Source organism: Bufo gargarizans, chromosome 1 (assembly GCF_014858855.1).
Source record: "Bufo gargarizans isolate SCDJY-AF-19 chromosome 1, ASM1485885v1, whole genome shotgun sequence".
NCBI lineage: Eukaryota > Metazoa > Chordata > Amphibia > Anura > Bufonidae > Bufo > Bufo gargarizans.
Window position 1 is genome coordinate 545292361 of NC_058080.1, and position 27184 is coordinate 545319544.

The following is a 27184-nucleotide window of genomic DNA, read 5'->3' on the forward strand; positions in this document are numbered from 1 at the left end:
CAGTAAAGGTATAAAAATTGGTGGCCAGGGGTAATCATATGTTTGACCTATTCTGTATGACAAAATTGTATGAAATTTATGCTTGAGCACCTGATACCCATGAAAAAACCATGTGTGTAACATGCTGCTTAAAGGGGTTTTGCAGTTTGTTTAAACTGATCTATCCTCTGGATAGATCATCAGCATCTGATCGGCGTGGCTTCTGGAGCGCTGTTGCCTTCTCAAACAGCTGATCAGCAGGAGTCCTGGGTGTCGGACCCCCACCGATCAGATGCCGATCTATCCAGAGGATAGATCATCAGTTTAAACAAACTGCAGAACCCCTTTAAGCAGCATGTTGCACACAGGTTTTTTTCATGGGTATCAGGTGCTCAAGCATTTCATGCTATTTTGTTATTAGTTTAAACAAACTGCAGAACCCCTTTAAAATTGGTGGGTGTCGGTTTGTGCACTTTGGGGATGCTTTTTAAAGAATTTTTATTTAATTTTTTTGAATATTGCCTTAGGCTTTTCATTATTATACTGGGGGGGCCGCACTCAATGTGGTGTAGCAGGGAGCATATGATATGAGCACTGTTTTCATTGGTTTTGTGTGATTTGGAAACTGATTATTTCAGTTCTGTGTAACTGCTTTGGATTAAGCGATTGCCAGTGACACGGCATGCAGGAGCGTGTAGTGCCATCAAATTATTCACATATTAATTGGCTTGTAGGTACAAAGCCCAGTTCATCAACCCGTTAATTTACCTTGTGTTGTCATAAAGAGGTTAAGGATTCAAGTGTAACATATCAAATCTGTCATTTGATATTCGTGATTTCCTTCCTAGGGAGCTGTAGAAAGAAGAATTGAGAGAAGACGACAGAGAAGAGAGTGGGAGGCACGTAGGTAAGAGACGTTTTTATATACAGGGTGATTCAAAAAGGGGACGGTGCCTGTAGTTAAATGAAGCAAATTCTGCTTTTGAAAAATGAAAGTTTTACTATGGGTAATAGTCAGTCAGTTTTCTTCTAGACGCTTGTCACAAATCTGTCCCTTTTAGGTAGTTTAAACCTTTTACACAGAAGGGCAGGTTTAATATGGTAACATTGCAGCAAGAAAAAGCTTTTTGCATGTTGGAATTTGCTAGAACGGGGTCTATTGTGACAGTACAGCATACTTTTCAGAATAAATTTGGTAAATGTGCTCCGAATAGAAAGTACATTTTGCATTGGGTAAAAATTTGAAACCACTGGCTGTTTGTCATGGGAAAAGTCTGGGCCACCTAAAGACTTCAGAAGACACCGTGAACAGGATTCAAATTGCGTGAGAGTCCTAGAAAGTCGACCAAGCTGACTAGTATGGAGCTACAAGTGGCACAAACCGCAATATGGCGTATCTTATTAGAACGCCTGCGTTGTAAGCCATACAGATTACAGATTTTTGAGGAGCTGAAAACTGATGACAGACTGGAACACCAGGACTTTTACATGGTCTTGCAAGGCCTATTGGAAAAGGAGAAATTTCAAGTGGGAAGGTCAGTTGCCGTAAAGTAAGGATCCGGGGCTTAGAATAGCCACCTGCCCTTAACAAGCTAATGAGAGACTCTCCCTAAGTAAATGTATTCTGTTCAATGACCAGGAGCAAAGTCTACTGTCCTCCTTTTGTGTATGATCACTGGCCACTACTACCTGGAAATATTATGGGAATGGCTTGAGATCTCCCAAACATAACATATCAGCTGGATGGTGCTCATCCTCATTTCCAGTTGGATGTTCATAGATACCGGAATGTTGGCTCAACCATTGTTGCGCTGGCCCCCATGATCACCAGATCTAACACCCTGCAATTTCTTTCTCCGTGGCTACATCAAAAACTCATTGGGGGAGATTTATCAAACTGGTGTAAAGTAGAAATGGCTTAGTTGCCCATAGCAACCATTCAGATTCCACCTTTCATTTTTCACAGCTTCTTAGAAAAATGAAAGGTGGAATCTGGTTGCTATACGCCAGCTCTACTTTACACCAGTTTGTTAAATCTGCCCCCAGCCTCAGGATCTGAAAAAGTGGTGTCCATATCAGAGGATATACTGGCAAGTGTCTAGACATCTAGTCACCAATGGAGCTCACGTTGAACATTTGTAGTACATAGATAAAATAGGTAATGGGTCATTACTTGTTAATACGTGCAATGTGAATGGCTGTTAGGCTGTATCCTTTTTTCAAATCTGTCATAAATATTAGCTTTTATTTTATGTGCATTCTCTTAGCCTTTTCAAAGATTTATATTTTTTGTTCACATTATCCCCTCTATCCTACAGGAGAGAGATCCTTTTTGACTATGAACAGTATGAATACCATGGAACGTCTGTGAGTAATATATGGCTTATATAGTTTTCACCCCTTTCTTTGTAAAAACTCATTTGTTTGCACTTCTCTAGTTTCTATTTTGATATTTTGTAAGGCCTGTTTAGTTATTTTAGTGTAAAAGATGCACAATTTCCTAAAGTTACAATAATGAATGATAGTTATCACATTAACCTCAATTATGCTGCAGAATGATCCAACCAGCAGTGATGGTCATAGACTATTTCCATGTGCGTAAATAATTTTTACGCTGTTTCAATCCATCGAAATAAAGCAACTAGGGAAAACATTTTGTATTAAAAAGGCCTTACCATCTTTTATTAACTACTTCTTCTATATAGACTGATGCATCTTTGAGCTAACGGACTACAATCAAACCCTATGTAGTCTCATCTTGCAGCCTTGGTGTATTGATCTGTCCTCTGCTTCTTTGTAATATACACTAGGTAGGTTAGCAAGATGTAGGGAACAGATTGAAGCAAGCATTTCATTATATAATTCTCAGTATAAACCTAATAACCCCATGTAAATTTAAGTGTCAATCATCACTTTAATGCAACAAAGCATGTATAAAAAAAAATGCATTAAAATGTTTAAAGGGGTTCTCCCATCTGAGACATTGGGGGCATATTCTAGCGATATTCCCCTAATGTCTAATAGGTGCCTGTCCCAGAGGTGGGCCATGCTTGGCTATTCTCGGAAGTCCCATTGAAGTGAATGGGAAGCGCACCCACCTCTCCATTCACTTCTACGGGACTGTTTCAGTTTACGAGGTAGGTGAGGGTGTGGGACCCGCATCCATCAGACATTGGGGGCATATCCTAGCGATGTCTGAGATGGGACAACCCCTTTTAAGAAGAGTTAATGACAGGGCCAGGCAGCAGTCATGATGCGGCACTTTCAGAGATCAGAGTCTCTAGGTGTAACGGTAACGCCCCCCTTTGCTCGTAGAGGTTCATTTGCATATATTAAAACATCTTATTTCTAAGCATTGTGGGTACATATGAACATGGAACCAACACAGATTGTCAGCTGCCAACACATATGCAACAAGTCAGCTAGTTTAATTGGTACAATCTGCTGACAGATTGTGTTCATTTCTGTCAAATCTTTTCCATTGGCGAGAAATGTATTGGATATTCTTCTCTAGTGATAATCATTGAATGAAATGACTTTAGTGTTTAACGCAGGGGTCAGCAACCTGTGGCACGCAGGCCTCCTTCTGCTGGCACGCCAGCTGTGGCTAAATGATGACAAGAAGACTTTTCAGTCTTGTTGCCATTTGTTAGATGCCCGGCTGTTGCTGCGCTGAACTTTTAATGAAAAAACCTTCAGGTATGTCATACACTACGTCTCTGCACACTCTTCCCGCCAAAGAGGAGCAATAACAGAGAATGAGACTGCTACGCTACTGGCTGCTTGTTACCCCTGCACTTCCCCTCCTCCCCGTCCTGAAGACTGCCACACATTTAATAGGTCATGTTAATGAATTTGGGATGAGAGAAGGATGGTGGGCTAGGGAGGAAAGGAGAACAAGCGCTGTGACCAGATTGGGGGTAGGGGGAAGATGGTGAGCCTGAAAATGATTGCTGGGGGCATAGGGGAGGCTGGTTATGGAGGGAAAACTGCTTTCTAACTAATTTAGGTGAAGGAGTGGTGGGACTGAAAATGATTGCTGGGTGGGGGATAGGGAACAAGCTCTCTGAATACTTTGGGGGGGTGCAGTGGGGATGGCGAGTCGGAATGTGATTAGTCTGTAGGGAAGGGGGGGGGGTTTGTGAGATCTACTTGTGATTTGGTGCAGCTCTGATTACTGTTGTGGGGTGACCAGTATATGGGGCAACAGTGTATGGGATGTGGGAGGGCAGCACTCCGTCAGTTAAAATGAATGAGGCCTGCTCTCTTCCACCGTCAGTGTGGATTCAGAGGAGCAGTAACAATCTTTAACTCCCGTATATATTTGCTGGAACCATGTTGAGACTTTTCAGACGTAGCTAGTAAATACCTGGTTTATGTCTCGTTTGTGTTGTGACTTTCCGTGGGGATTTATGCCTCTTTCACATGAACGATACGGATTGTCAGGGTGCGTTCAGGGAAACTCGCATCATTTTGTAAGCAAGTTCAGTCAGTTTTGTCCTCGAATGCTTTCAGTTTTTTCCACACGGGTACAATGCGCACTTTCTTCTAGATGCAATGCGTTTTTCACTGAAGCCCCATTCACTTCTAGCGGTCAGGGCTAGGACTAAAGACTGGGTACAGACTTGAATAAAGAGGGTGTAAATTTCTGTAATCCTCTCTCCATCTCACTTGTTTAATGAAAATATTACAAAGAAAAATGTTCAAATATATTTGTGTATTGCAAGTGGTTGGTGCAACTTATCACTCTATGGACCAACAAGCAGCCTGTATAGCCCCAGGAGCTTGGTTAGATGAGCAACAACTCAAAACCAGTAAATATTCAGGAAATCTCCATCTCCACTAGAAATCATAGTTGGGAATACGTGTTAACATTAGAGATTCACTTGTTTAGTTTTTTTAAAAGCTGACAGTCTTCATATTGGTGGTTTTTATTTTGTGTATTATATCATTCTGTGCTTTAAATGTATGTTGTTCTCTTGCTTTGCCAGTCTGCAATGATGATGTTTGAGTTGGCCTGGATCATGTCAAAGGATTCTAATGACATGTTATGGTAAGTGGTGAAATTTGTGTCTTTATGACTTAAGCAATATATAAATAATACTGCAAAACAAAAGTCAAGGAGTTTTTGTCAAGCCTTTTCCTCCGTCATTTCAGTGTATTTATATATGATGGGATTTACATAAGGGCTTGTCAAATAGGATTGATTTTACTTCTATGTACTTTGCATATTAGAATGTGTTTTCCTGGATTCTTACCCTTTTTTTTTTTTTTTTTTTTAACTCTGATTGCTTGGTGCGTAGTCTTTCTCTCTGCTCTCCTGTCAGCTCTATCGATACAGCTGATTTTAAGCATGATTTTATTTCTCCCTCTTGTAGGTGGGCCATCGTTGGCCTGACTGACCAGTGGGTTCAAGACAGAATCACTCAGTAAGTTTTCTCTCTCTAAAAAAAAAAAAAAAAAATAGAAACCTTAAAAATAGATACATTTATATCTACCTGCTGACAAGTCTCTAATACTACTGCTGACAGAGCTTTCTTCTTGCCTGAAAAAAATGATTAACGATTGAATCTGTTTCTGTATGTTCATCATTTTAGACTCTATTCACATTAGAATCATGACTTTTTAGGATCAGAGAACTCTGGTCCTGGTAGTTTAACCCTGCAGATATCATGGTTGTCACCATGGCATCTGAGTACTTAGTCCAGACCAGTCATGTTCTATACCCTATCACCCAGCTACCTCTGGTGGGATTTAAAATTCCCTAAGGGGACTAAAAACTGTTAACATTTCAATAAAGCTTTTTTAAAAATGTAAAAAGGCAGAAAAAAGAACCCTGTAGGCAAAAAAATGCCAGAGTAGTTTATCAGTTAAGTGCCAGAATGGGTGACAGTGATAGAGATAGATAGAGAGATTATCTATCAGTACAGACCAAAAGTTTGGACACACCTTCTCATTCAAAGACTTTTCTTTATTTTCATGACTATGAAAATTGTAGATTCACACTGAAGTCATCAAAACTATGAATTAACACATGTGGAATTATCTACATAACAAAAAAGTGTGAAACAACTGAAAATGTCATATTCTAGGTTCTTCAAAGTAGCCACCTTTTGCTTTGATTACTGCTTTGCACACTCTTGGCATTCTCTTGATGGGCTTCAAGAGGTAGTCACCTGAAATGTTTTTCACTTCACAGGTGTGCCATGTCGGGTTTAGTAAGTGGGATTTCTTGCCTTTAAAAATGGGGTTGGGACCATCAGTTGCGTTGTGAAGTCAGGTGGATACACAGCAGATAGTCCTACTGAATAGACTGTTAGAATTTGTATTAGGGCAGGAAAAAAGCAGCTAAGTAAAGAAAAACGAGTGGCCATCATTACTCACCGGGTACAGGACTCTCAATATTTATTATCCCTGTCCATAAGCGGTGTAATTTCTCTGCCATTGGACTTAGTTCCTACCATATGCATCACCCCTTTCCTTAGGTGGTGTGCTTGCACTTCCTTGGGATACAGTTCCTGCCATATGCGTTTTTCTGTCTTTGTGGCGGAGTGGTTGCACTACCACTGAGGCAGTGCTCGACGTAGGCATTGCCAAACTCCATAGTACTTCCAGTACTGTTGGGTACGGTTCTAACTGCCGCGCTACCCTCTTCCTTATGCAGAGTATCGCACTACCACTGGAGGTTATTTCTTCAGTCACATTGACATCTCCATGCTTACTGTTACATTACCCTTTAGTTAGTAATTGCTAACGGGGGGATAACTAAGCTTCTTGGGATGAAATTCAACTACGCCATGGCTCTAGATGCAATAGCTACTTGGGTGCCCTATACTCTTCACCTAGTGGTATATGGGTGTCGCCAGTGGATACCGTGGCTATTTCCCCGTTGTATCCTCTTTTCTTGCAGGTGCTGGTTTGGGGCATGAATGTCACCCTCTGTCCTCTCAGGGGGTTACCCGGTAACACTTAAGTGTCCTAGAGACCCACATCTCCATAAGTCTCCACCATATTTGTCCTCAACAAATGGTTCTATGACTTCTACGTCAAGTCCTCAGGCCTCCCCCTCAGTTTTGCGCTGACAGAGCATGCTGTGGCTACTATGGTACGAGGGGTCTTTGCGTTGTCACAACATACTATGGTTCTCTCTCCACAGCTCCTTCGTCTGTGGCGGATTCTTCTAGCGCCGCATTCCGTGACCTCTGCCACGTGGTCCCCTCATCAGTTGGAATATGGTGCTAGCCATAGCCTTGGGGCTCCCCTTGCATGGGTTCCTCCTTAGGCAGAGTTTGGCGCAGTCACTATCATCCTGTGGTATAGTACCAGTCTCAGATGGAGAATCTGCTTTAGCCCTGGCCTATTTTCTTCTGTCCTTTTTCCTTTTCTGGCTCGGTTCAAGGCCACCCTGCAAGGCTTGGTGGCTCCTACGTTACTATTCACTCATCTGCATTGGCGCAGGGTGTTGGTTCCGGTCCCGGCTGGTGAGCTGTGATGCCTACCACATCCCTCTTTTTACAGGTGAAGCCTTCCCATTGGTCCTGGGGGTGCTACCTGTATCTGCAATTACCTCTTACGATATGAGTAATGACTGTCATGTCAATCCGATGGTGGTCATACTTTTTCAGTGCCCATTCTGTGGGTAGACTACGAGACTCGCCAGGCAGTCCAGGGGTGCTGTCACGCCTTACCACCGCTGATAGATGTTTCGTTCCTGGAACCGAACACCTTTTCCTGAGCTGAATGTTGCTTGTCTCTCCCTTCGGTCTACATGGCCAGTAGCCATGCCTGGCACTGCTCTGGAATCCCATCGCTATTTTTTATTTTTATTTTCCTATGTGACCAGTGTTTTCTCAGGTACGGGTGGGGCATTGGATGTAGTCATCGCACTACATCCTGCAGGAGTCTCTCTTATCCTGGTCTGGGCAAAATTTCTGTCGAGCAGTGTTGCCACACTGTCAATATATATTCGCTTACGGAGCTCCTCACTGTCAGTGATTCTCACATCGGTTTTACTTCTAACTTTCTCTGCATTGGTTCTTTGGCCTGCGGTTGGGTGTGCCTGATCCAGGTGTTTTTCTCTGTGGTTTATCAACCAGCTTCTCAGTCTCCCCGCAAGCCTCTACAGCTGTGGGGGCATCAGTCTGCCAATTGACCGCTTTCCGTGGAGCGTCTCTCTTTAGCAGAGATGTATCCTGTGCCCTGGGATTTTGGTTCTGCTTCCAGGGTTAGGGCCAGGTACCTGGTTTCGTCCATACGACCGGTGGGTCGTTTGGTGGCGTTTCAGTAAGGAACTTGACCCCTCTCTGCAAGTCCCCCCCTCCTCTTTTATTTTTATTTTTTTCTTTCTGGGGGTGGGCTTTTCCACCCAGCCAATTTGGGAGTTGGGAGCCTTTTCTTGTACATACGTTTTTTCTTGTCAGGTACCCACATAAGGCAGTGCTCCGCCCAATGCCTTCGTTTTTGCTGAAGGTAGTCGCTGCCTTCCATGTCTACAAGGACATTGTTTTCACTTTTTCTTTCTCCCTCACACTCGAGAGTGAGCTCTCCATCAGAATGGATTCGGGCTCGGAGGTTTGCTTATCCATAATTGGCTCTTACTGCCGTGCGGATTCTTACCTGGTCATTCCTGGAGGTCCTTGGGGGCTCGATGGTCTCCAAGGGGTGTTTCCAGGTGGATCTGTTGGCAGTTGCTTACACATTTCGCTCCTGGGTCAAGGCACCGCCCAGTGGAGTTCGAGACACCTAACCAGCGGTCAGCTCTTCTTGTGATTCATTTTTCACCCTGCATCAGCTTTGCGGTTGTATAAGGCAGCGTCTTGGTCTTCCTGGTGCGCATTCACCAAGTTTTTTGCCAGGTGTTTCCTAGGCATTGCCAGTGCTGCTCTGGGCCGCAGGGTCTCACAGGCAGCAGTGCATTAAGCATTCTAGAGGGTGCTATTTCCATGGGCTTCCCCCCCCCCCCCCCCCTCCCGTGGACTGCTTTAGGACGTGAACACAGCACCCACCCAGTATTTATTATTGTTTATAGTGATGTTTGGTTGCCGGTCGGGTGTTTAGCGGGTTCGCTTCCACCGGCGTTTGTTACGTTCTCCTTTACTTTGCACATGTTTCTACTGCTTGAGCACAAACTGACATGCTTTCTCCAGGCTGGAGGGGGTATAGCCTGCAGGGGAGGAGCTAAGTCTTTTTTTTTTTTTTTTTTTTTTTTTGCCTAGTGCCGCCTCCTAGTGGCGGCAGCAGCAAGCTATACCCACTGTTCTGTGTCCCACAATGAACCACACGAGATATTTTACAGGTGAGTTCACAAAAATCTTGTTTTCCACTTCACCACCATGACGGCCCAGAGAGATTGACCCCTGACCTCTGTAGGGGCAGGAACAGAGGTTTAAAAGGACCCCTCCCACCACCATTCACCAGTGTGTTCCTGCCCCTATAGCGGCCAGGACAGAGAAAAGTCCTCTCTGGCTTCAGGGAGGTGAAGTGGACCTCGTTTTTTATTTTCAAAGGTACCTGGATGACCGCATCGGCGGTCCTTGTGGCCTCCCTTACGGGTCCATCATCCATCATCCCCTGCTCTCCGGCGGACTAATCCAAAGCTGGCAGGGCGACGCCGGGGTCACGCTCCCTACAGGTGGGAAGCCTGCCCTGAGCTGCCGCAGGTCGCCTACCTCCTTGTGGGGGAGCCGACCGGAAGGACGCTCTGCATAGTCGCGCGCGTCTGACGTCACTTCCGGGTTGCCGGCGAAACCCGGAAGTAGACGGGGCCTCTCAATAAAGCGCTCCCAGCACTCTTTCCCGCGGCGTTCTCTGCATCGATCGCTCGCAGACATGTCGGACCAGGAGAGGGAGAAAGAGCCGCAGCAAAAGGAGCCACAGCTGAAGTAGCAGACCGCTTCAGAGCGCCCCTGCGTGAGTAGCCCACCTGGGCAGCTGGCAGCTTCACAGACGGGGGGGGGGGTCGGGTCCGTATGTGTGCACACCCTTGTGTATTCACTGTCCCTTCTCCCTGGGGGTCTGCGGGTATACTGCACTAAGTTATGCTCCTATACCTGACTGGCATAATTTAATGGGCTGCCTCTCTCACTTTAGGCCAAACTACCTTTTAAAAAAGTTAAAGAAGACCGCCAGATGCCTCCAGTGCTCCGTCCAGCTTCCTGAGGGCTATACAAAAAAACTTTGCTTGGATTGCATCGCTATAATAGTGAGAGAGGAACAGCCCTCAATTATGCAGGAGTTCAGATCCATGATTCAGGAAGAGGTTAAGTCTTCCCTGACCTCCCTCCGCGAGGATATCCGGGGGTCTCGCCCCTCTAAACGACCCAGAATGGTGGATATTTCTGACTCAGAGGATTTAGAGGACAATGCCTCATCCCCTAGAAAAGAGGACGAGGACCCCCTATCTGAGGGCGAGATCGTTGAGGACACTAAGAAATATTTCTTTACCTCCAGCGAGATGAGTGACCTTTTAAAGGCCGTCAGGGATACCATGGGGGTGGAGGATATCCAGCAACCCCATACAATTCAGGAGGAGATGTTTGGTGGATTGAAGGTCAAACGCTCCAGGGTCTTCCCCATAAACGAAAACATTAAGGAAATGGTGATGGATGAATGGGCCCATCCTGAAAAGAAACTGGGAATTTCCAAGGAGTTCAGGAACCGCCTTGTGTTTGACCCGTCAGATTCTAAGATTTTTGATGAGGTTCCTAGAATTGACGTCCAGGTAGCCAAGGTTAATAAAAAAAAACTCACTTCCATTTGAGGATTCCTGTCAGTTAAGGGACACTATGGAAAGGAAGGCTGACAGTTTGTTAAAAAGGTCTTGGGAGGCAGCAATGTTTAGCGTCAGGACTAACATAGCTGCTACTTCAGTCGCCAGGTCTATGTACCTATGGCTGAATGAACTAGAAAATCATCTAGTTAACAGGACATCTAGGGACCAGATTCTCGATACTATTCCCCTACTAAAATCTGCCACAGGCTTTCTGGCGGATGCCTCCGCAGAGACGATTAGGTTCTCAGCCAAGGACGCCGCTTTGTCCAATGCTGCCCGACGGGCACTTTGGATGAAATCTTGGTCGGGGGACATCTCTTCCAAGATGAAGTTATGTTCTATAGCCTTCTCAGGGGAATACGTGTTCGGTCCTGTTCTGGACAGGATCCTTGAGAAGGCTACAGATAAAAAAAAAGGGGTTCCCTGAAAAGAAGACCGCTAAAAGGAAGACTTCCTTTCGTGGTCAATTTTCCCAGAATAGCTCCTTTCGTGGCAGGGGTAAAACCGTACGTTGGAGTTTCCCAAAAGGGGGGAGGGGTAGAGGTTTCCTCCTTAATCCCCAAAACAAGGGAGGTGAGAAGCAGTGACGCCAGGATAGGGGGAAGACTATCCCAGTTTTTTGCTCAGTGGCAACAGACTTCTTCCAGCCCCTGGGCTCAAAATCTTGTCAGAATTGGTTACAGGATAGTTATCTTCCCCCCCCCCCCCCCTCCAAATGTGTTTCTGGTTTCTCACCACCCATCTCCTTGTCAGCTCAGCCAGATCTGGAAGGAGGTTCAGAATCTCCGGGACTTAGGAATGGTGATTCCTGTTCCTGAGCTTCAGCGGGGGCAGGGTTTCTACTCCAGCCTTTTCTTGGTAAAGAAACCCGGGGGTTCCTTCCGTATGATCATAAACCTCAAAAGGCTAAACAAATTCGTTACCTACAAAAAATTCAAGATGGAATCCCTAAATTCCACCATTCCTTTAATTCAAAAAAATGCGTCCCTCTGTACAATCGACTTAAAGGACGCATACTATCATGTTCCTATTCACCTCCAGTCTCAAAGATTCCTGCGATTCGCAATAAGGGATCACAGAGGGTCTGTTCACCACTTCCAGTTCGTGGCTCTCCCCTTTGGGCTGGCCTCAGCCCCAAGGATTTTCACGAAACTGGTGGTGGAGATGGTCGCCTCCCTGAGACCTCAGGGGGTGACGGTCGTCCCGTATTTAGACGATTTTCTACTAATTTCCAACTCTGTGGATCAGTGCCTGCATAGTAGCAGTCCCTTGGTGCCAGGCCCATTACAGAACCCTTCAGTCCTGGCTTCTCAGGAAGTGGGACAGGAACCTATCTTCTTTGGACAAGAAAATCCTGATCCCGGGCCACATAAAATCCTCAGTACGGTGGTGGCTTCAAACAAAAAACCTAACGAAGGGCATGGCCTGGTTCAGAACCCCAGCAGTGCTTATCCATACCGACGCCAGCGTAAAGGGGTGCGGCGCAAAAATTGCTTCCGACCTCTACCAGGGAGACTGGCCTCAAAGTATTGCAGCCCAGTCTTCAAACTACAGGGAGCTCAGGGCAGTTTGGGAGACAATACAGGTAGCCGCTCCAAAATTAAGAAACCAACATATAAAGGTCTATTCAGACAATGTAACGACCGTGTCCTACCTCAAACATCAGGGGGGCACACGATCTCAGAAGCTAGAAGGTCTGTCCAAAAAGATCTTCCTCTGGGGGGAAAAGAACGTAAAGTCGATATCTGCAATTCATTTAAAAGGAAGCCTAAACTGTGCAGCAGACTTCCTCAGCAGGACTACCATAGACCAGGGGGAATGGTCTTTAAACAGGGACGTCTTCAATCTGATTGTCCAGAGGTGGGGCCTCCCTCTGGTAGACCTATTTGCTACAAGAATAAACGCAAAGGTTTCAACCTTTTGCTCCCTAAACCCAAGGGACAGGCCCCTAGCGATCGACGCCTTCTCCCTACACTGGAACTGGGACATTGCATATGCCTTCCCTCCGTTCCCATTAATCCCAAAAGTCCTCCAGAAAATCATCAGGGACAGAGCCAGAGTAATCTTGGTCACTCCGTACTGGCCCAAGAGGAGCTGGTTCTCAATTCTAACCAAACTCTCCTCTCAGGAAGCTTTTATTCTCCCAAGGAGGAAGGATATCCTGATCCAGGGGCCGGTTCTCCATCCCCATCCGGAAATCTTCAGTCTCTCGGCTTGGATCCTGAGTCCAACCTTCTAAGACGTAGAGGTCTCTCTGAGGGGGTTATTTCTACCTTGAAAGCCAGCAGAAAGAAGGTGACAAACGCCATTTATTTAAAGATCTGGAAGAGGTTCTGCACCTGGTCGGGCGACAGCCCCAAATCAAACCAGACCGAATATACTGAAGATTTTGGATTTCCTGCAGAAGGGCCTAGAGTCGGGGTTAAGTCCTTCTACCCTTAGAGTCCAGGTCTCGGCACTTAGTGCATATTTTCATTCCGAACTAGCCAACCATAGATGGATCCAAAGATTCCTGAGATCTGCAGCCAGACTAAGACCTTCTCTCAAATCAAAGGTGCCTACCTGGGACTTAAACACCGTCCTTAACGGACTCACAGGTCCGCCTTACGAACCCCTGGACTCAAGTTCTCTGAAGCATCTTTCCCAGAAGGCGGCCTTTCTTATTGCTATAACATCAGCAAAAAGATTGAGCGAGATCCAAGCATTGTCAATAAGACAACCATACCTCACAATTCAGGACGACCGTGTCACCTTGAGGCTAGACCCGACGTTTTTACCAAAAGTAGTAACCGACTTCCATAGGAACCAGGAGATCATTCTTCCCTCCTTCTGTGAAAACCCTAAGAATTCTGGAGAAGAACGCTTCCATACCCTGGACATTAAACGAACAGTGCTAAAGTACCTAGAGGTCACTAGAAACCTGAGGAAAGTGGACAACTTACTAGTGCTATTTTGCGGTAAAAATAAGGGGAAGGCAGCTTCCAGATCTACCATTGCCCGGTGGGTAAAACAGACTATTACAGACTGCTACAGGATCGAGGGCATCAGTTGTCCAGAGGTCATTCGGGCTCACTCTACGAGAGCCATGTCGGCCTCTTTTGCTGAAAGAGCAGGAGCTTCCCTAGACCAAATATGCCGGGCTGCAACCTGGTCTAGTGTAAATACCTTCACTAAACATTACAGACTTGACTTATCCAGGTCCTCTGACCTGGCTTTTGGTCGCAAGGTCCTTCAGGCCGTTGCCCCACCCTAAGACGTATATAATTTGTTATGTCTCTCTGGGCCGTCATGGTGGTGAAGTGGAAAGCCGGAATTAGACTTACCGGTAATTCATTTTCCACGAATCCACCATGACTGCATGATATCCCACCCCGAAAATACATTTTACTCCAAAATTTGGTATGAACTTAATACCAAAAAAAAAAAAAAGAAAAGGAAAAAAAAAAACACTTTGTGATTTTTCACTCATTAACTGGTGATTGTGGCACTATAATCTGGAACTCACTGGTGAATGGTGGTGGGAGGGGTCCTTTTAAACCTATCTCTGTTCCTGCCCCTACAGAGGTCAGGGATCAATCTCTCTGGGCCGTCATGGTGGATTCGTGGAAAATGAATTGCCGGTAAGTCTAATTCCAGCTTTCTGCTGGAGCTCTCTCCCTATCACAGCTCAGGGGGCAGTTAAGGATGAAACTGAGCATGTGCAGCCATGTCGGTGAGCCGGACAAGGAAAAGAGAAAAATAATAAAGAGCAGGTGGTGCTATAGAGATGCATTTTATTGAATAACTTGGTGGCTGTACAAAAAATTTTATTACAAAACTATACTTTTATTTTTTTTTATTTTTATTTTTTTTCCTCCTGTCTTGCTAATTGCTTAAATTTTTTTTGTTAAACAGTACAGAAGCTGTACATCAGAATAGTGCCACTAAAAAAATACAACTTGTCCTATGTAAAACAAGGTCTCGTATGAAAAATAAAAATCATAGCTTTGAAAATGAGAGAAAAAACATGAGCCCTAAATGGAATTTGTCATGTCATTTTCACCAATATAATTAACCGAAGATTGCAAATGCATTGCAAACATACCTGTGTGTACTTTGTCTTTATTCCATCTCCTGCAAAAGCACTTTTATTCTGCTGAAAAAAATGTTCCTAAGTGCCCAGCTGGACGGGCTTTGCTGTTCCAACAGTGTGATTCCAGCCTTAAATTTGTCTCCTTGATGAGCCACTGATTAAAGACTGAGGAATACTTTGCAAGTGACCTGCATATTTTTCTTAAAAAATTGAAAGTAAAGTACAGTAATTGTCCATTTTTGCAGGATGAAATATGTGACTGATGTGGGTACTCTCCAACGACATGTTTCCAGACACAACCACCGCAATGAAGATGAAGAGAATTCCCTGTCCATCGATTGTATGAGGATAGCCTTTGAGTATGAGTATCCTTTTAACATAAAGTGGTATTCCGGTTGTTAAAAGTTATCCCCTATTCACAGAACAGGGGATGATGAAAAGATTGGTGGGGGTTCTACCGCTGGGACCCTCTCTGATCACTAAAATGGGGTGCCCCGTACCCCCTGCAGCTCCTCTGAAATGAATGGAAGGCCGGTTGTGCATGTGTGCAGCCGTTTCATTTTATTTCCTTGAGACTTCCAGAAATGGCCGAGTAAAGCGCTTGGCTATCTTTAGAACACTCATAGAAATGAATGGAGCGGCCATGCACTTGTGTGACAGGCCACTACCTTCATTTCAAGGGAGCTGCAGGGGGATACGGAGCCCCCATTCTTGTGATCGGTGGGGGTCCCAGCGGTAGGACCCCCATCAATCTAATCCTTATACTGTGGATGTTGAACTTCTTTTTTTTTTAACACATTAAAGGGGTTCTGCAGTTTTTTTTTAACCTGAGCTATCCTCTGGATAGGTCATCAGCATCTGATCAGCGGGGGTCCAACACCTGGGACCCCTGCCGATCAGCTGTTTCAGTAGGTAGCAGCGTGGCTAAGCTCCATTCAAGTGAACAGAGCTTAGCCCCACCCAGGCCATTGATACTAGTTGTGATGTTACTGGCCCTGCGGTAAACAGCGAGAAAGTCGCGGCGCTGCTGCCTTCTAAAACAGCTGATCGGCAGGGGTCCTGGGTGTCGGACCCCTGCTGATTAGATGCTGATCTACTCTCTGGATAGATCATCCGCATCAGTTTAAAAAAACTGCAGAACTCCTTTAAGGACCTAGGACGAGCATTCTCGTCCAAACTGGCCGGTACTTCAGGCACTAGGACGAGCATTCTCGTTCTAGGGTTAACGCGTTCAGCAGCAGGGGCCGGCTGATACTGATAGTATTTTTGGCACCTGCTGTGAAAACACCAATGCAGGCAGATTAACACCTGTGTGCCACGGTCACGCTGACCGCAGCATACAGGGGGTTTGCGGCAGCTTGTATATACCTGTTCTGTGGTGACGGGGAACCGATATGGTTGCTATGGCAGCCCCGATGCCTTGAACAGGCATTGGGACTGCCAGCTACGGAAGCCCAGGAGATCCAGGGCTGGGTCTCCTAGGCAACTGTTCATGTCTTGGGCTCCATTCACACGTCCGTAGCGTGTTTTGCGGATCCACAAAACATGGACACGGCAATGTGTGTTCGGCATTTTGCGGACCGCACATCATCGGAACTAATAGAAACTGCATAATTGCGGACAAGAATAGGACATGTTCTATTTTTTTGGTGGGAACGGAAATGCGGACCTGGAAGTGCAGGTCCGCATTTCCGGAGCTGGGCCGCACGTCGTGCAGCCCCATAGAAATGAATAGGTCTGCAATTCCGTTCTGCAAAATGCGGAACGAAATTGTGGACATGTGAATGGGGCCTTGCAGTGTAAGACACTGACCGTTCAATACAGCACAATAAAAATGTGGGACAAAAAATAAAGTGAAAAAAGAAGTTAAAAAAAGTTCAAGTAAAAACAAAACAACCTTTTCCCAAAGTAAAGTAAAAATAAAAAAATAGGGGAAAAAAGTAGACATATTGGGTATCGCTGCGTCTGTATCGACTGGCTCTAAAAATATCACATGACCTAACTCAAATGAACACTAAAAAAAATAAAAACAATTCTCACCATATATCACTAAAAGTGCAACACCAAGCGATCAAAAAGGCATATGGTCACCTCATCCCACAAAAATGAGCCCCTACCTAAGACAATTGCCCAAAAAATAAACTATGGCAACACTAAAACATGATTATTTTTTTTCCAAAAATGCTTAATATTGTAATGTGTAAAAAAACATATTAGGTATCGCCGTGTTAGAGACCCATCTGCAGAAGCCACCTTGACGGCTGGTAGATGGGCCGGACACACGTTTGATCAAATATGTGCGCTAAGAGCTTCCATTGACTCATTTTATAGTAGGTGGTATACCACTTATTTAGAATGATCCACTTTTCTTAGCTCTATTGTTTGTATGTATAATGGTGTGCAACCATTTTCTTTTTATAATCAATTTTACCACTGTCATGAAGTAAGTGTTTTAAAGTAATCCCCACATAAAGTGACACATGTCAGATTTGCTAAAAATGGCCTGGTCCTTAAAATATAACTGTCATATTTTCATCAATTTTTTTTTTTTTTCTAGCATATGTTACTGCTGCAGCAGCATTATGCATAAAACAATCTTTAGTTTCTTCACTTACCACTGTTTTCCTTGAGTTTTCCCCTTGGTTACGGCTGTTTTGAATCCTACATTATGAGGATCTTCTCAAGATGGCTCCTCTGCCAGTTCTGAGGCCAACACTGCTTTCCCCCACTTTCCATACACACTGGCTGGCAGGGAGCTGCTGGCTACAGCAAATCAGATTGGATTTCTGAGACACGCCTCCTCACTCTAAAGCCTAATGCAGGCATGCAGTGTGAAGGACCGCCCCTCTGTCTTCCTAACCAGAGACAGACAAGCCATAGCACTGGTCTTTTAAGGGAGCAGTGGAAAGGGACAGGAGACATTAATGAAAGCTGTTATTATAAGGTAATTACAGATCTTTTGGCAATCATTGACAGACTAACTCATGTATACATGCCTAGCTCTAATAAACTAGCAAATAAAAAGGTGAGAAATGGCTGGGTTAATCTAACTGGGATACCCCTTTAAATGGGTTGGCCACTTAATTTTAGCTATATACCAATAAATCCTTATCAATTATGTCACTTCTTTAATTCAACTTCTGGGACGTCTTATTGAAGTTGTGCCCCCTGATTGGCCAATGTACTGTCACATTTGGACAGGGCTTCCGTCCAGAAGATGGCTGCAGATGAAGGAGCATGTGACCAAAGGAGTCATCGTGCTTCCATTTAAACTCTTGATCCTGCCATCTCTGCATACATTTTGGTTATGAGTTAAATGGGTTATCCAATCCTATAAACTGCTCCCTCCCCCCATATGCTGGGCCCCTCGCAGTAAATATACGTCAACTGCGATGCTAGGGAGGCTCGTCCCACATCTGTCAATGTCTGATCCTCCTCGGCACCGGATGTCTTCATCTGCGCACAGGGAGAGATAAGTGGCGGTGCGGGGACTAGGATCAGAGCCAGGTAAGTATATTCATTGTGAGGGGGGCAGTTTATAGGATTGCATAACCCCTTTAAGCGCAGATTGGGACAGATTTATCAAGACTGGCATTTCTGTGTGTCTAATTTATTGATGCAGATGCCTTTTAATAAATTCACATCTCTGATCCTCTGTGTGCTAGAAACTCAGTGTCGGCTAGGGGCTGGCGTAGACTAGCTATAACTTCTAACCCAATAGTAAGACGAGTGGAGTAAAAATGTTTCCCCCCCCCCCCCCCCTCTCTCAATCACTACAGCTGTTTGAAAGGGCTGTGGCACTTGTTCGAGTGTTCCGTCTGCTTCAGCCCCTTTGAACAGGTGATTGTTAGGGTTGATGGGAAATTGACACCTGTCGATCTGACAGGTCATCATTATCTGTAGCCTAATATAAATATAAAGTGCCAGCCAATAGGGGGGGAGGGGTGGGAGAGAAGAAGAGAGATTAAAGAATGTGACGGCCTACACCAAATATGTGCTCAAATGCTCATAAACACAAAAAATAATCTAAGGGAATTGGTATCAGAAAATTACTTGTTTAAATCATGTTTTTATATTTTTATCATATTTAAAAAAAAATCCCATGGGAATATATTTAAACAAATCCTAAAATCCTGTCGTTTTTGCACTGGCCACTAAGCCTAATAGGTGCCACTTTTTGCTCTGTACAGAACCCTTTAATGCACGGGTGTCAAACACAAGGCCCGCGGGCCGAATCTGGCCCGCCAGACCTAGTCATGTGACCCGCGTAGCCGCCGTGAGCCTTCACCTTTTTTTGATGCTATGTAACCCTTACAGTTCTGGAATGTGTTGGATAACACTGACAGCATTATGTCAGTGTTATCCAACACATTCCAGAACTGTAAGGGTTACATAGCAGCATAAATCAGTATAATGCTATGTGACCCCAGTCAGCGCTTGCAGGTCAGGCCGGGAGCTGCGATGTGGACAGGCTCCGGGAGGAACGCTCATCTGCAGGGGTGTCAGAAATAAAGGTTGTGCTGTCCTCTGAGGCTCTGGCCCTGCCTGCAATCTGCACTGCACGTGGCAGGTGATAAACTGTCTCCCTGTTGCCCCCATACAGTATAACGTCTCCTTGTGGCCCCCATACAGTATAACGTCACCAAGCGGCTGCCCCCGCACAGTATAACGTCACCCTGTGGCCCCTGCCCCCATACAGTATACAACCGTATACATCCTACAGATACAACCGGCCCTTTGAGGGTGACCAAACTGCTGATGCGGCCCCCGATGAATTTGAGTTTGACACCCCTGCTTTAATGCATTAACTTTCTCTAGATAATAAATGCCACTTGCTAAAGTGAGACAGCCACTTTGCTTTCTAAATGCTGTTAACAGCTGAGGCAAGATGGCAGCTTTTTTTTTTTTTTTTTTTCCATCATGTGCATGTATGTGATCGGGCAAGTGCAGGAGGTGACTGCGGTAGGTGCGGGGTTTGCAGAGGGAGGGGGCTCCCTCTGACTCCATCACAAAGTATTGTACTGAATTGAAACGGGGATCAAACCCTGAAATGGTGAAGTCCTACAGTGGGACAAATATAAAAAGTAAAATGAAGAAAATGCAATATTTTTGATCCCCTTGCAACACAAGGTGTAATTCGAAGCGATCCAAGACCTATGTAACCCAAAATGGTACCAATCGGTCATCTCTTCCCGCAAAAAGAGACCCTACATAAGACACGCCCAAAAGATGATAGTCTTTCAGAAAATGGAGACACTATAAAATAATTTTTGAAGAAAAATAATTTTAGTGTAAAACTAAAATGCATAAAAAAGTAGACCTATTAGGTATCTCCATGTCCATAATGACCTGTTCTATAAAAATGACTTGTCCCCTAAAGTGGTGAACACCATAAATAAATAAAAATGCAGTTTTTTGTCCTTTTTCATTGCAAAAAGTGTAGTACCAAGCAATCAAAAAGTCATATTCAACCCAAGATGGTACTAATCAGACAATCGTCTCTTCCTGCAAAAAATGAGCCCCTATAGAAGACAATCGCCCAAAAAATATGACTTTCTGAAATTATATTTATTTTTTATTTTTACAAAAGTGCTTTTGTGTAAAACTGATGTACGTAAAAAAAAAAGTAGACATATTAGGTATCACTGTCCTTAACAACCTGCTCTATACAAATATCACATGATCTAACTCCTAAAGTGAATTCCATAAAAAAAAAAACTGTGCCAAAACAACCAATTTTGTTTGCCACATAGTGTAATATTGAGCGTTTTAAAAAAAATGTACCTAAACATGGTACCTATAAAGTCAACTCTTTCCGCAAAATGAGCCCCCCTTTAAGACAATCGGCAGAAAAATAAAAAAAATATAGCTTTCTGAAAATGGTGACACAAAAAACATGAGATTATATATATTTATATATATAATATATATTTTTTTTTTCCCCCACAAATGCTTTTATTGTAGGAAACTGAAATAAAAATGAAAAAATAAACATTCGGTATTGCTACGTACATAATGACCTGCTCTATAAGAATGTCACATTTATAAAACCCCTCAGGTGAACACTGTCAAAAAATAAATTAAATAAATACAAAATAGCAATTTTCTGGTCATTTTGCCCCAAAAAGTGTCATTCAGAATGATCAAAAAATATGTACCCAAAAATGGTACCAATAAAAATGTCAGCTCTTCCTGCAAAAAGACAATCGGCAGAAAAATAAAAGAAACGTAGCTTTCGGGAAATGAAGACTCCAAACACATTTTTGTTTTCAAAATGCTTTATTATGTAAAACTGAAACAACAAAAAAATACACATTTAGTAAGGTTGTGTCTGTATCAACCTGCTCTATAAAAACACATGATCTATCCTGTCAGGAGAAGTCCGTAAAAAAAAAAAAAAAAATCAAACTGTCACAACAGCCATTTTTTGGGGTTACCTTGCCTCACAAAATGCATAATATTGAGCAATCAAAAATCATATGTACCCCAAAATAGTACCAACAAATCTGTCACCTCATCACGTAGTTTACAGAATAGGGTCACTTTTTGGGAGTTTCTATGGGGTCTTCAAATGTGACATGGCAACTTTAAAATTATCCCAGCGACATCTACCCTCTAAAATCCATATGGCGCTCCTTTACTTCTACACCCTGCCATGTGCCCTTACAGCAGTTTACGACCACATATAGGGTGCTTCTGTAAACTGCAGCATCTAATAAATATTGTTTTCTTTGGTTGTTAACCCTTGCTGTGTTACAGGGGAAAATAGATTGAAATGGAAAATCTGCAAAAGTGACATTTAGAAATTTCACCTCCATACAACAAAGTTTGTAAAATCAGTTTTGAATACCTTAAGGGGTGTAGTTTCTAGAATGGGGTCATTTAAGGGTGGTTTATATTATGTAAGCCCCACAAAGTGACTTCATAACTGAACTGGTCCTATAAAAAGTGGGTTTTGGAAATGTTCTTAACAATCTTAAGAATTACTTTTAAAATTCTAAGCCTTCTAACTTCCTGAAAAATAAAATGACATTTTCAAAATGATGCCAACATGAAGTAGACCTATGGGGAATGTACAGTAGCAACTATTTTATGAAACATCACAATCTGCTTTAATAGCAGAGACATTCAAATTTCAAAAATTGTGCTTTTAATTATGTTTTACCTTTTTTATTTATAAAAAAAATATAGACTCAAATTTACCACTAACATGAAGTACAATGTGTCACGAGAAAACAGTCAGAATCGCTTATGTAAGTAAAAGCATTCCAGAGCTATTACCTCATAAAGTGAAACATGGTCCTTATGGTGAAAACTGGCTTGGACTTGAAGGGGTTAAGCATCTTAAACTATAGGACATAGGTGCTGATGAAACATCCAAAGCCGATTCGCATGAAACTTTGTTCCAATACTGTATGGAGCAGGAGCGCTGTACAGTATTAGAATGTATTGGCTCAGATGAGCCGAAGTTATTGCTTCCTGAAGTCTCGTAAGACTTTGGGTAATAACTTCATAAATCAATTTGTACTGTAAAAAATAATTTCCTGAACTCTGGTTCGGTTCCAAGTGGTACCTTGTCGATTTGCTCATCCCTAGCGCTGATGGTTTAATAACAGTGATTCACTGGGTGCCATTATGTGCTGATCACATGCAGCTATAAACAGTGGTGAACCCCTTGAAACAAAAATTGCCATATTGAAGAAGAAAAAAATAATAATTAGTAAACTAATTTTTATTTTTTTCCAAGCCTTGTTTCCTGATGGGATGAGATATTATGGATTTGTCATGTTTTTGCTCTTGTCTTGAGGGGTGACAAAATAAGCAGTTTGCCATCTAAACCAAACTAGTTTTCTTTAACGTTTATGCTAGTGTGCGTCTTTCATTATACCAACACTGGTCATTATATGAAAGCATCTGTAACTCATGCTATACATCCTCCATTCTCAAACTCTGGTCTGTGCATGGCCAAAAAAAGCTTCAAGAATTCTTGGCTGACATGGGGTAAGTGACCATATGACAATTGTTATACCAGTCCCTGTAGTGGGCAAGTTTAGTATCTACAGCAATATTTTTCAGCGCCCATTTCCCAAGTAATCCTTAAATATGTTATTGTCCTCTCAGTAGTAAAATATACTACCATATTTTCCCAGGCTTCCTTTGAAACAAGTGAAACAGAAGTTTAATTCCATGGACATTTCCTTAAAGGAAAATCTCAGAGAAATGATTGAAGAATCTGCTAACAAATTTGGGTAAATGTTAATGTCTTTTTAAATATTTTTGTCAAAAGGCAGGAGAGCACATTGATGGATATCACAGGAACAGGACATCATGCAATCATCTTGTGATCTGTTTTATCAGATCATTCCAAATAAAAAGATGTTTAGATCCACCTTGTGTATTCAGGAATACTAAGTTATAGTGAGCAACAAATGTCAGATCTATTTTATTCGCTATCACACTATCATTGCTTGCTGTCCCCATTGGGCTCACAGTCGAAGTTCTCTCTCAGTATATTTTTGGAGTGTGGGAGGAAACTGGAATACCCGGAGGAAACCCACGCAAACACGGGGAGAACATACAAACTCCATGCAGATGTTGTCCTTGGTAGGATTCAAACCTAGGAGCCCAGCCCTGCAAGGGTTCACACATTGCAGTCAAATCTTGATTTCTCCTGTGATTATTATTATTTTTTTGCAAAAATCATTACAAACACTACGATTTGCCACACTGCGTGAATGCAGCCTTTGTTATCCTTCAAACCCATTCAGCTCTCCATCAGACACAAGTAGGCTTCATTCTGTTGACTGGGTCTGAGCTCCAGTACCAGCTTGTCTGCTTCTCACATAGACTGCAGGCTCTTCTGCTTGGGTCCCGACTGGATGTGTTTGCTTCTTTTGCTGTTCACCCGCATAATCTACTAGGAAGCTGAATAGGAAAAGAAGCGAACACATCCAGCCAGGGCCAGAGCACAAGAGCCTGCAGCCTCTGTGAGCACATTGGGCATGGTGGCATTGACAGAGTGGGGGACTGGTAAGCATTGACCTAACTATCGTACTTAGGTCATTAGAAAGAACTGTTTTTATGAACAGCCCCTTTATGTATAATCTGTACATAGGGATATTTTACCCTTACTGATGTGTCATCAGAAAATGAGCCATTTCTTAAATCAAGGTATGTTAAAGGGGTTTTCAGAGACTTTTTCAGGATAGGGCATCAGTATCTGATCGCTGAGGGTCTGACATCTGGGACACCCGCTGATCAGCTATTTGGGAAGGCAATAGCGCTGCAAGCTTCTTACAGCTTTCACTAGGCCATGTGACATTATGTTCATTGTTCACGTGGCCTAGGCGCAGCTTAGCCCCATTCAAGTGAATGGGGCTGCGTGCAATACCAAGTACAGCCGCTATACAATACAATGTACGGCGCTGTGCTTGGTAAGCAGTCTAGGCCTTGGGTGCACAAAGGAGTGCCGGTGCCTTTTCAAACAGCTGATTGGTGGGGGTTCTGGGTGTCAGACCCCCAACGATCAGATACTGATGATCTGTCCAGAGGAAAATCCTTTTAAAGATGACCTTTCATGGGTCCAGACTTTATATACTAACAGCTCTTACAATCCGTTCACCCCCTGTCGCCCCCATTAAATTCTCCCGCCCTGTATGCTAATTTTCACATCTGAACAGGGAGGAGGAGACTGCCCTGTTTCTCAATGGGCTTCTCCTTCTCCCTGGCTGTGAGCTGTCCAATCGCAGGGCCAGGGAGAAGGTGAGGTGTTTATTTTTATTATTTTTTTTAATCTCCTTATACTTAGTTTATAAAGTCTGAACCCATTAAAGGTCCTCTTTTTAAACATATTTTTAAACAACTTGTTGCCAAATTTAATTTTCCATGTCATTATTTATCCAGAAAAAAATCCTCATGAAAAGTTTTTTTGCATTGTCCACCTAACTAGGTGTCCACGTGATCCTGTTCAGGAAATAGAATGAAAAAAAAAAATCTACAGTCAGAAAATAAGTCGATAAGAAAAAGTGTCACTGTCTGTTTTTTTTTTTTTTTTGTGTGATCAACAATTTTTATTGTTTTTAAGCAATAAGTAGCTTAAAATGGCAATAAGAAAGAACATACATACATTAGTTTTTAACTGGCAGAAAATTAAGTTTTAGGTGACACATTCCCTTTCAGAAGTTTCATACAGGTCTGTTTGGCTACAGACCTGTATGGAATCCAGTGCGGATTCCAAGTATTATGACCAGTGAGGCCTCCCCTCTCCCCCCCTCCCCCCTAATTAAAATCACCCCCCCATCATTGGTGGCAGCGGAGAGTACCGATCGGAGCCCCAGCGATTTAAACTGGGACTCCGATCGGTTACCATGGCAGCCAAGACGCTATTGCAGTCTTGGCTGCCATGGTTACTTGGCAATAAATGCAATAAATACAAGCATTATACTTACCTGAAGAGCTGCGATGTCTGACCGGCCGGGAGCTCCTCCTACTGGTAAGTGACAGGTCTGTGCTATAGGCAATGCGCCGCACAGACCTTTCACTTACCAGTAGGAGGAGCTCCCAGCCGGACACAGACATCGCAGCTCTTCAGGTAAGTATAATGCTTGTATTTATTGCCAAGTAACCATGGCAGCCAAGACTGCAATAGCGTCTTGGGGTGATTTTAGGTAGGGGGGGGGGGAGGGTAGGCCTCACTGGTCATAATACTTGGAATCCGCACCGGCCACCAATAAATATAGAGGGAGGGGGAGGCCGCACTGGTCATATTTAATACTGGGGAGGGAGGGGGAGGCCGCACTGGTCATATTTAATAATGGGAATCTGCACTGGCCACAGATGAATATAGAGGGAGGGGGGCCGCACTGGCTACAATTTAATACTGGGGAGGGAGGGGGGGCAGCACTGGCCACCAATAAGTTAATTACAGGAGGAGGAGGGGGGGTCTGCCCCCTGCTGCCTGGCAGCAGGGGGCAGTCATGTACACAGTTCTCAATATATTCTAACATGAAGCGGGACGCCTCTGTGTTAGAATATACTGTCGGATCTGAGGTTTACGATGTAACTCAAATCCGATGGTATATTCTAACATAGAGGCGTTCCATGGTGATGGGGACGCTTCAAGTTAAAATATACCATCGGAGAAAACTCCGATCTGATGGTTTATTAATAGGGACTCCTGACTTTACATTGAAAGTCAATGGGGGACGGATCCGTTTGAAATTGCACTATATTGTGTCAACGTCAAACTGATCCGTCCCCATTGACTTGCATTGTAAGTCTGGACGGATCCGTTTGTGTCCGCCTGGCCGTGCGGAGCCAAACGCTGCAAGCTGCGTTCGGGTGTCTACCTGCTGAGCGGAGGCCAAACTGATGCATTCTGAGCGGATCCACATCCACTCAGAATGCATTGGGGCAGTACCGATCCGTTCGGGGCCGCTTGTGAGAGCCTTTAAACGGAACTCACAAGTGGAGCCCGGAACGCTAGTGTGAAAGTAGCCTAATCCTGACAGTTTGAAGATTGATCAGAGGTTCTTTCTGTATGATTTCATTCATTAGGTTATTTTTGGACACCTCTATTGGTTGGCTTACTTTGCCGTATAATGAAGGCCTAATTCATGGTGAAGCATTTTAAGTGATCCTGAGAATAGTGGTCCCCCAAACCGGTTCACTGCTGCATTCACATCTGAGACTGACAAACCATTGTCTAATGTATAAAACAGATCTATCTACCGGCTTAGAATGAACAAAAAATAGAAGTTTGATTTAAGGAAGTATTATTTTAGTTAGTTTCTTCACCTTAGTTTTGAAGGTTTAATTCTACACCTGTAGGTGTCGCTGTTGCTGTGAGTTGTATCACATTCCTAAGAGAATGAATGCAGGAAAACATCAGTAAGGAGTTAAAGATGCTGAGATATTGTAAAATGTACAAATTATACTAAACATCTAGATAACATAGTGAGTGTCTTTAGTAAGACCACTACCGCTGCCATACTGCATGGTAAATGTAGAGATTTAAAGTGTGGTCATTTTTTCCATGTTGGCAGAAGACATAGTTTCAAGGAATGTAACTCCCAATACCCCCTGAACTATTTGAATGTGTGCATACATGAACACGCGCAAGGTTCTATACATGTAGTCTTTTAGGTGACTTACACTGCTCACAATAAGGGTGCAAATGGACTGTGCTCTGTATGCTGGTGAAGTATCTTTGAGCCCATTGTGCTGGGATTTTTATTTTTAAGCTTTGGGATCTGGAGTATGTCTGCAGGCTTATGGTGGGGGAATAAAAATGAGTAGATAAAAATGCGTACATGGAAACTTTTCTTGTATCCAGATGTTACAGTACTGGGGTGGGGGGGTGA

General features: G+C 43.6%; 1 protein-coding gene across 1 annotated transcript in view; it reads left to right on the forward strand.

The window, feature by feature from the left end:
- CDC45 (cell division cycle 45) overlaps positions 1 to 27184 on the forward strand; it is a 72022-nt gene that overhangs the window by 20263 nt on the left and 24575 nt on the right. The window contains exons 6-12 of the mRNA XM_044289899.1: positions 828 to 886; positions 2298 to 2346; positions 4971 to 5032; positions 5358 to 5408; positions 15068 to 15187; positions 22692 to 22823; positions 22973 to 23071. Coding sequence (XP_044145834.1) covers positions 828 to 886; positions 2298 to 2346; positions 4971 to 5032; positions 5358 to 5408; positions 15068 to 15187; positions 22692 to 22823; positions 22973 to 23071 — 572 coding nt within the window. The remainder of the gene's footprint in view (positions 1 to 827; positions 887 to 2297; positions 2347 to 4970; positions 5033 to 5357; positions 5409 to 15067; positions 15188 to 22691; positions 22824 to 22972; positions 23072 to 27184) is intronic.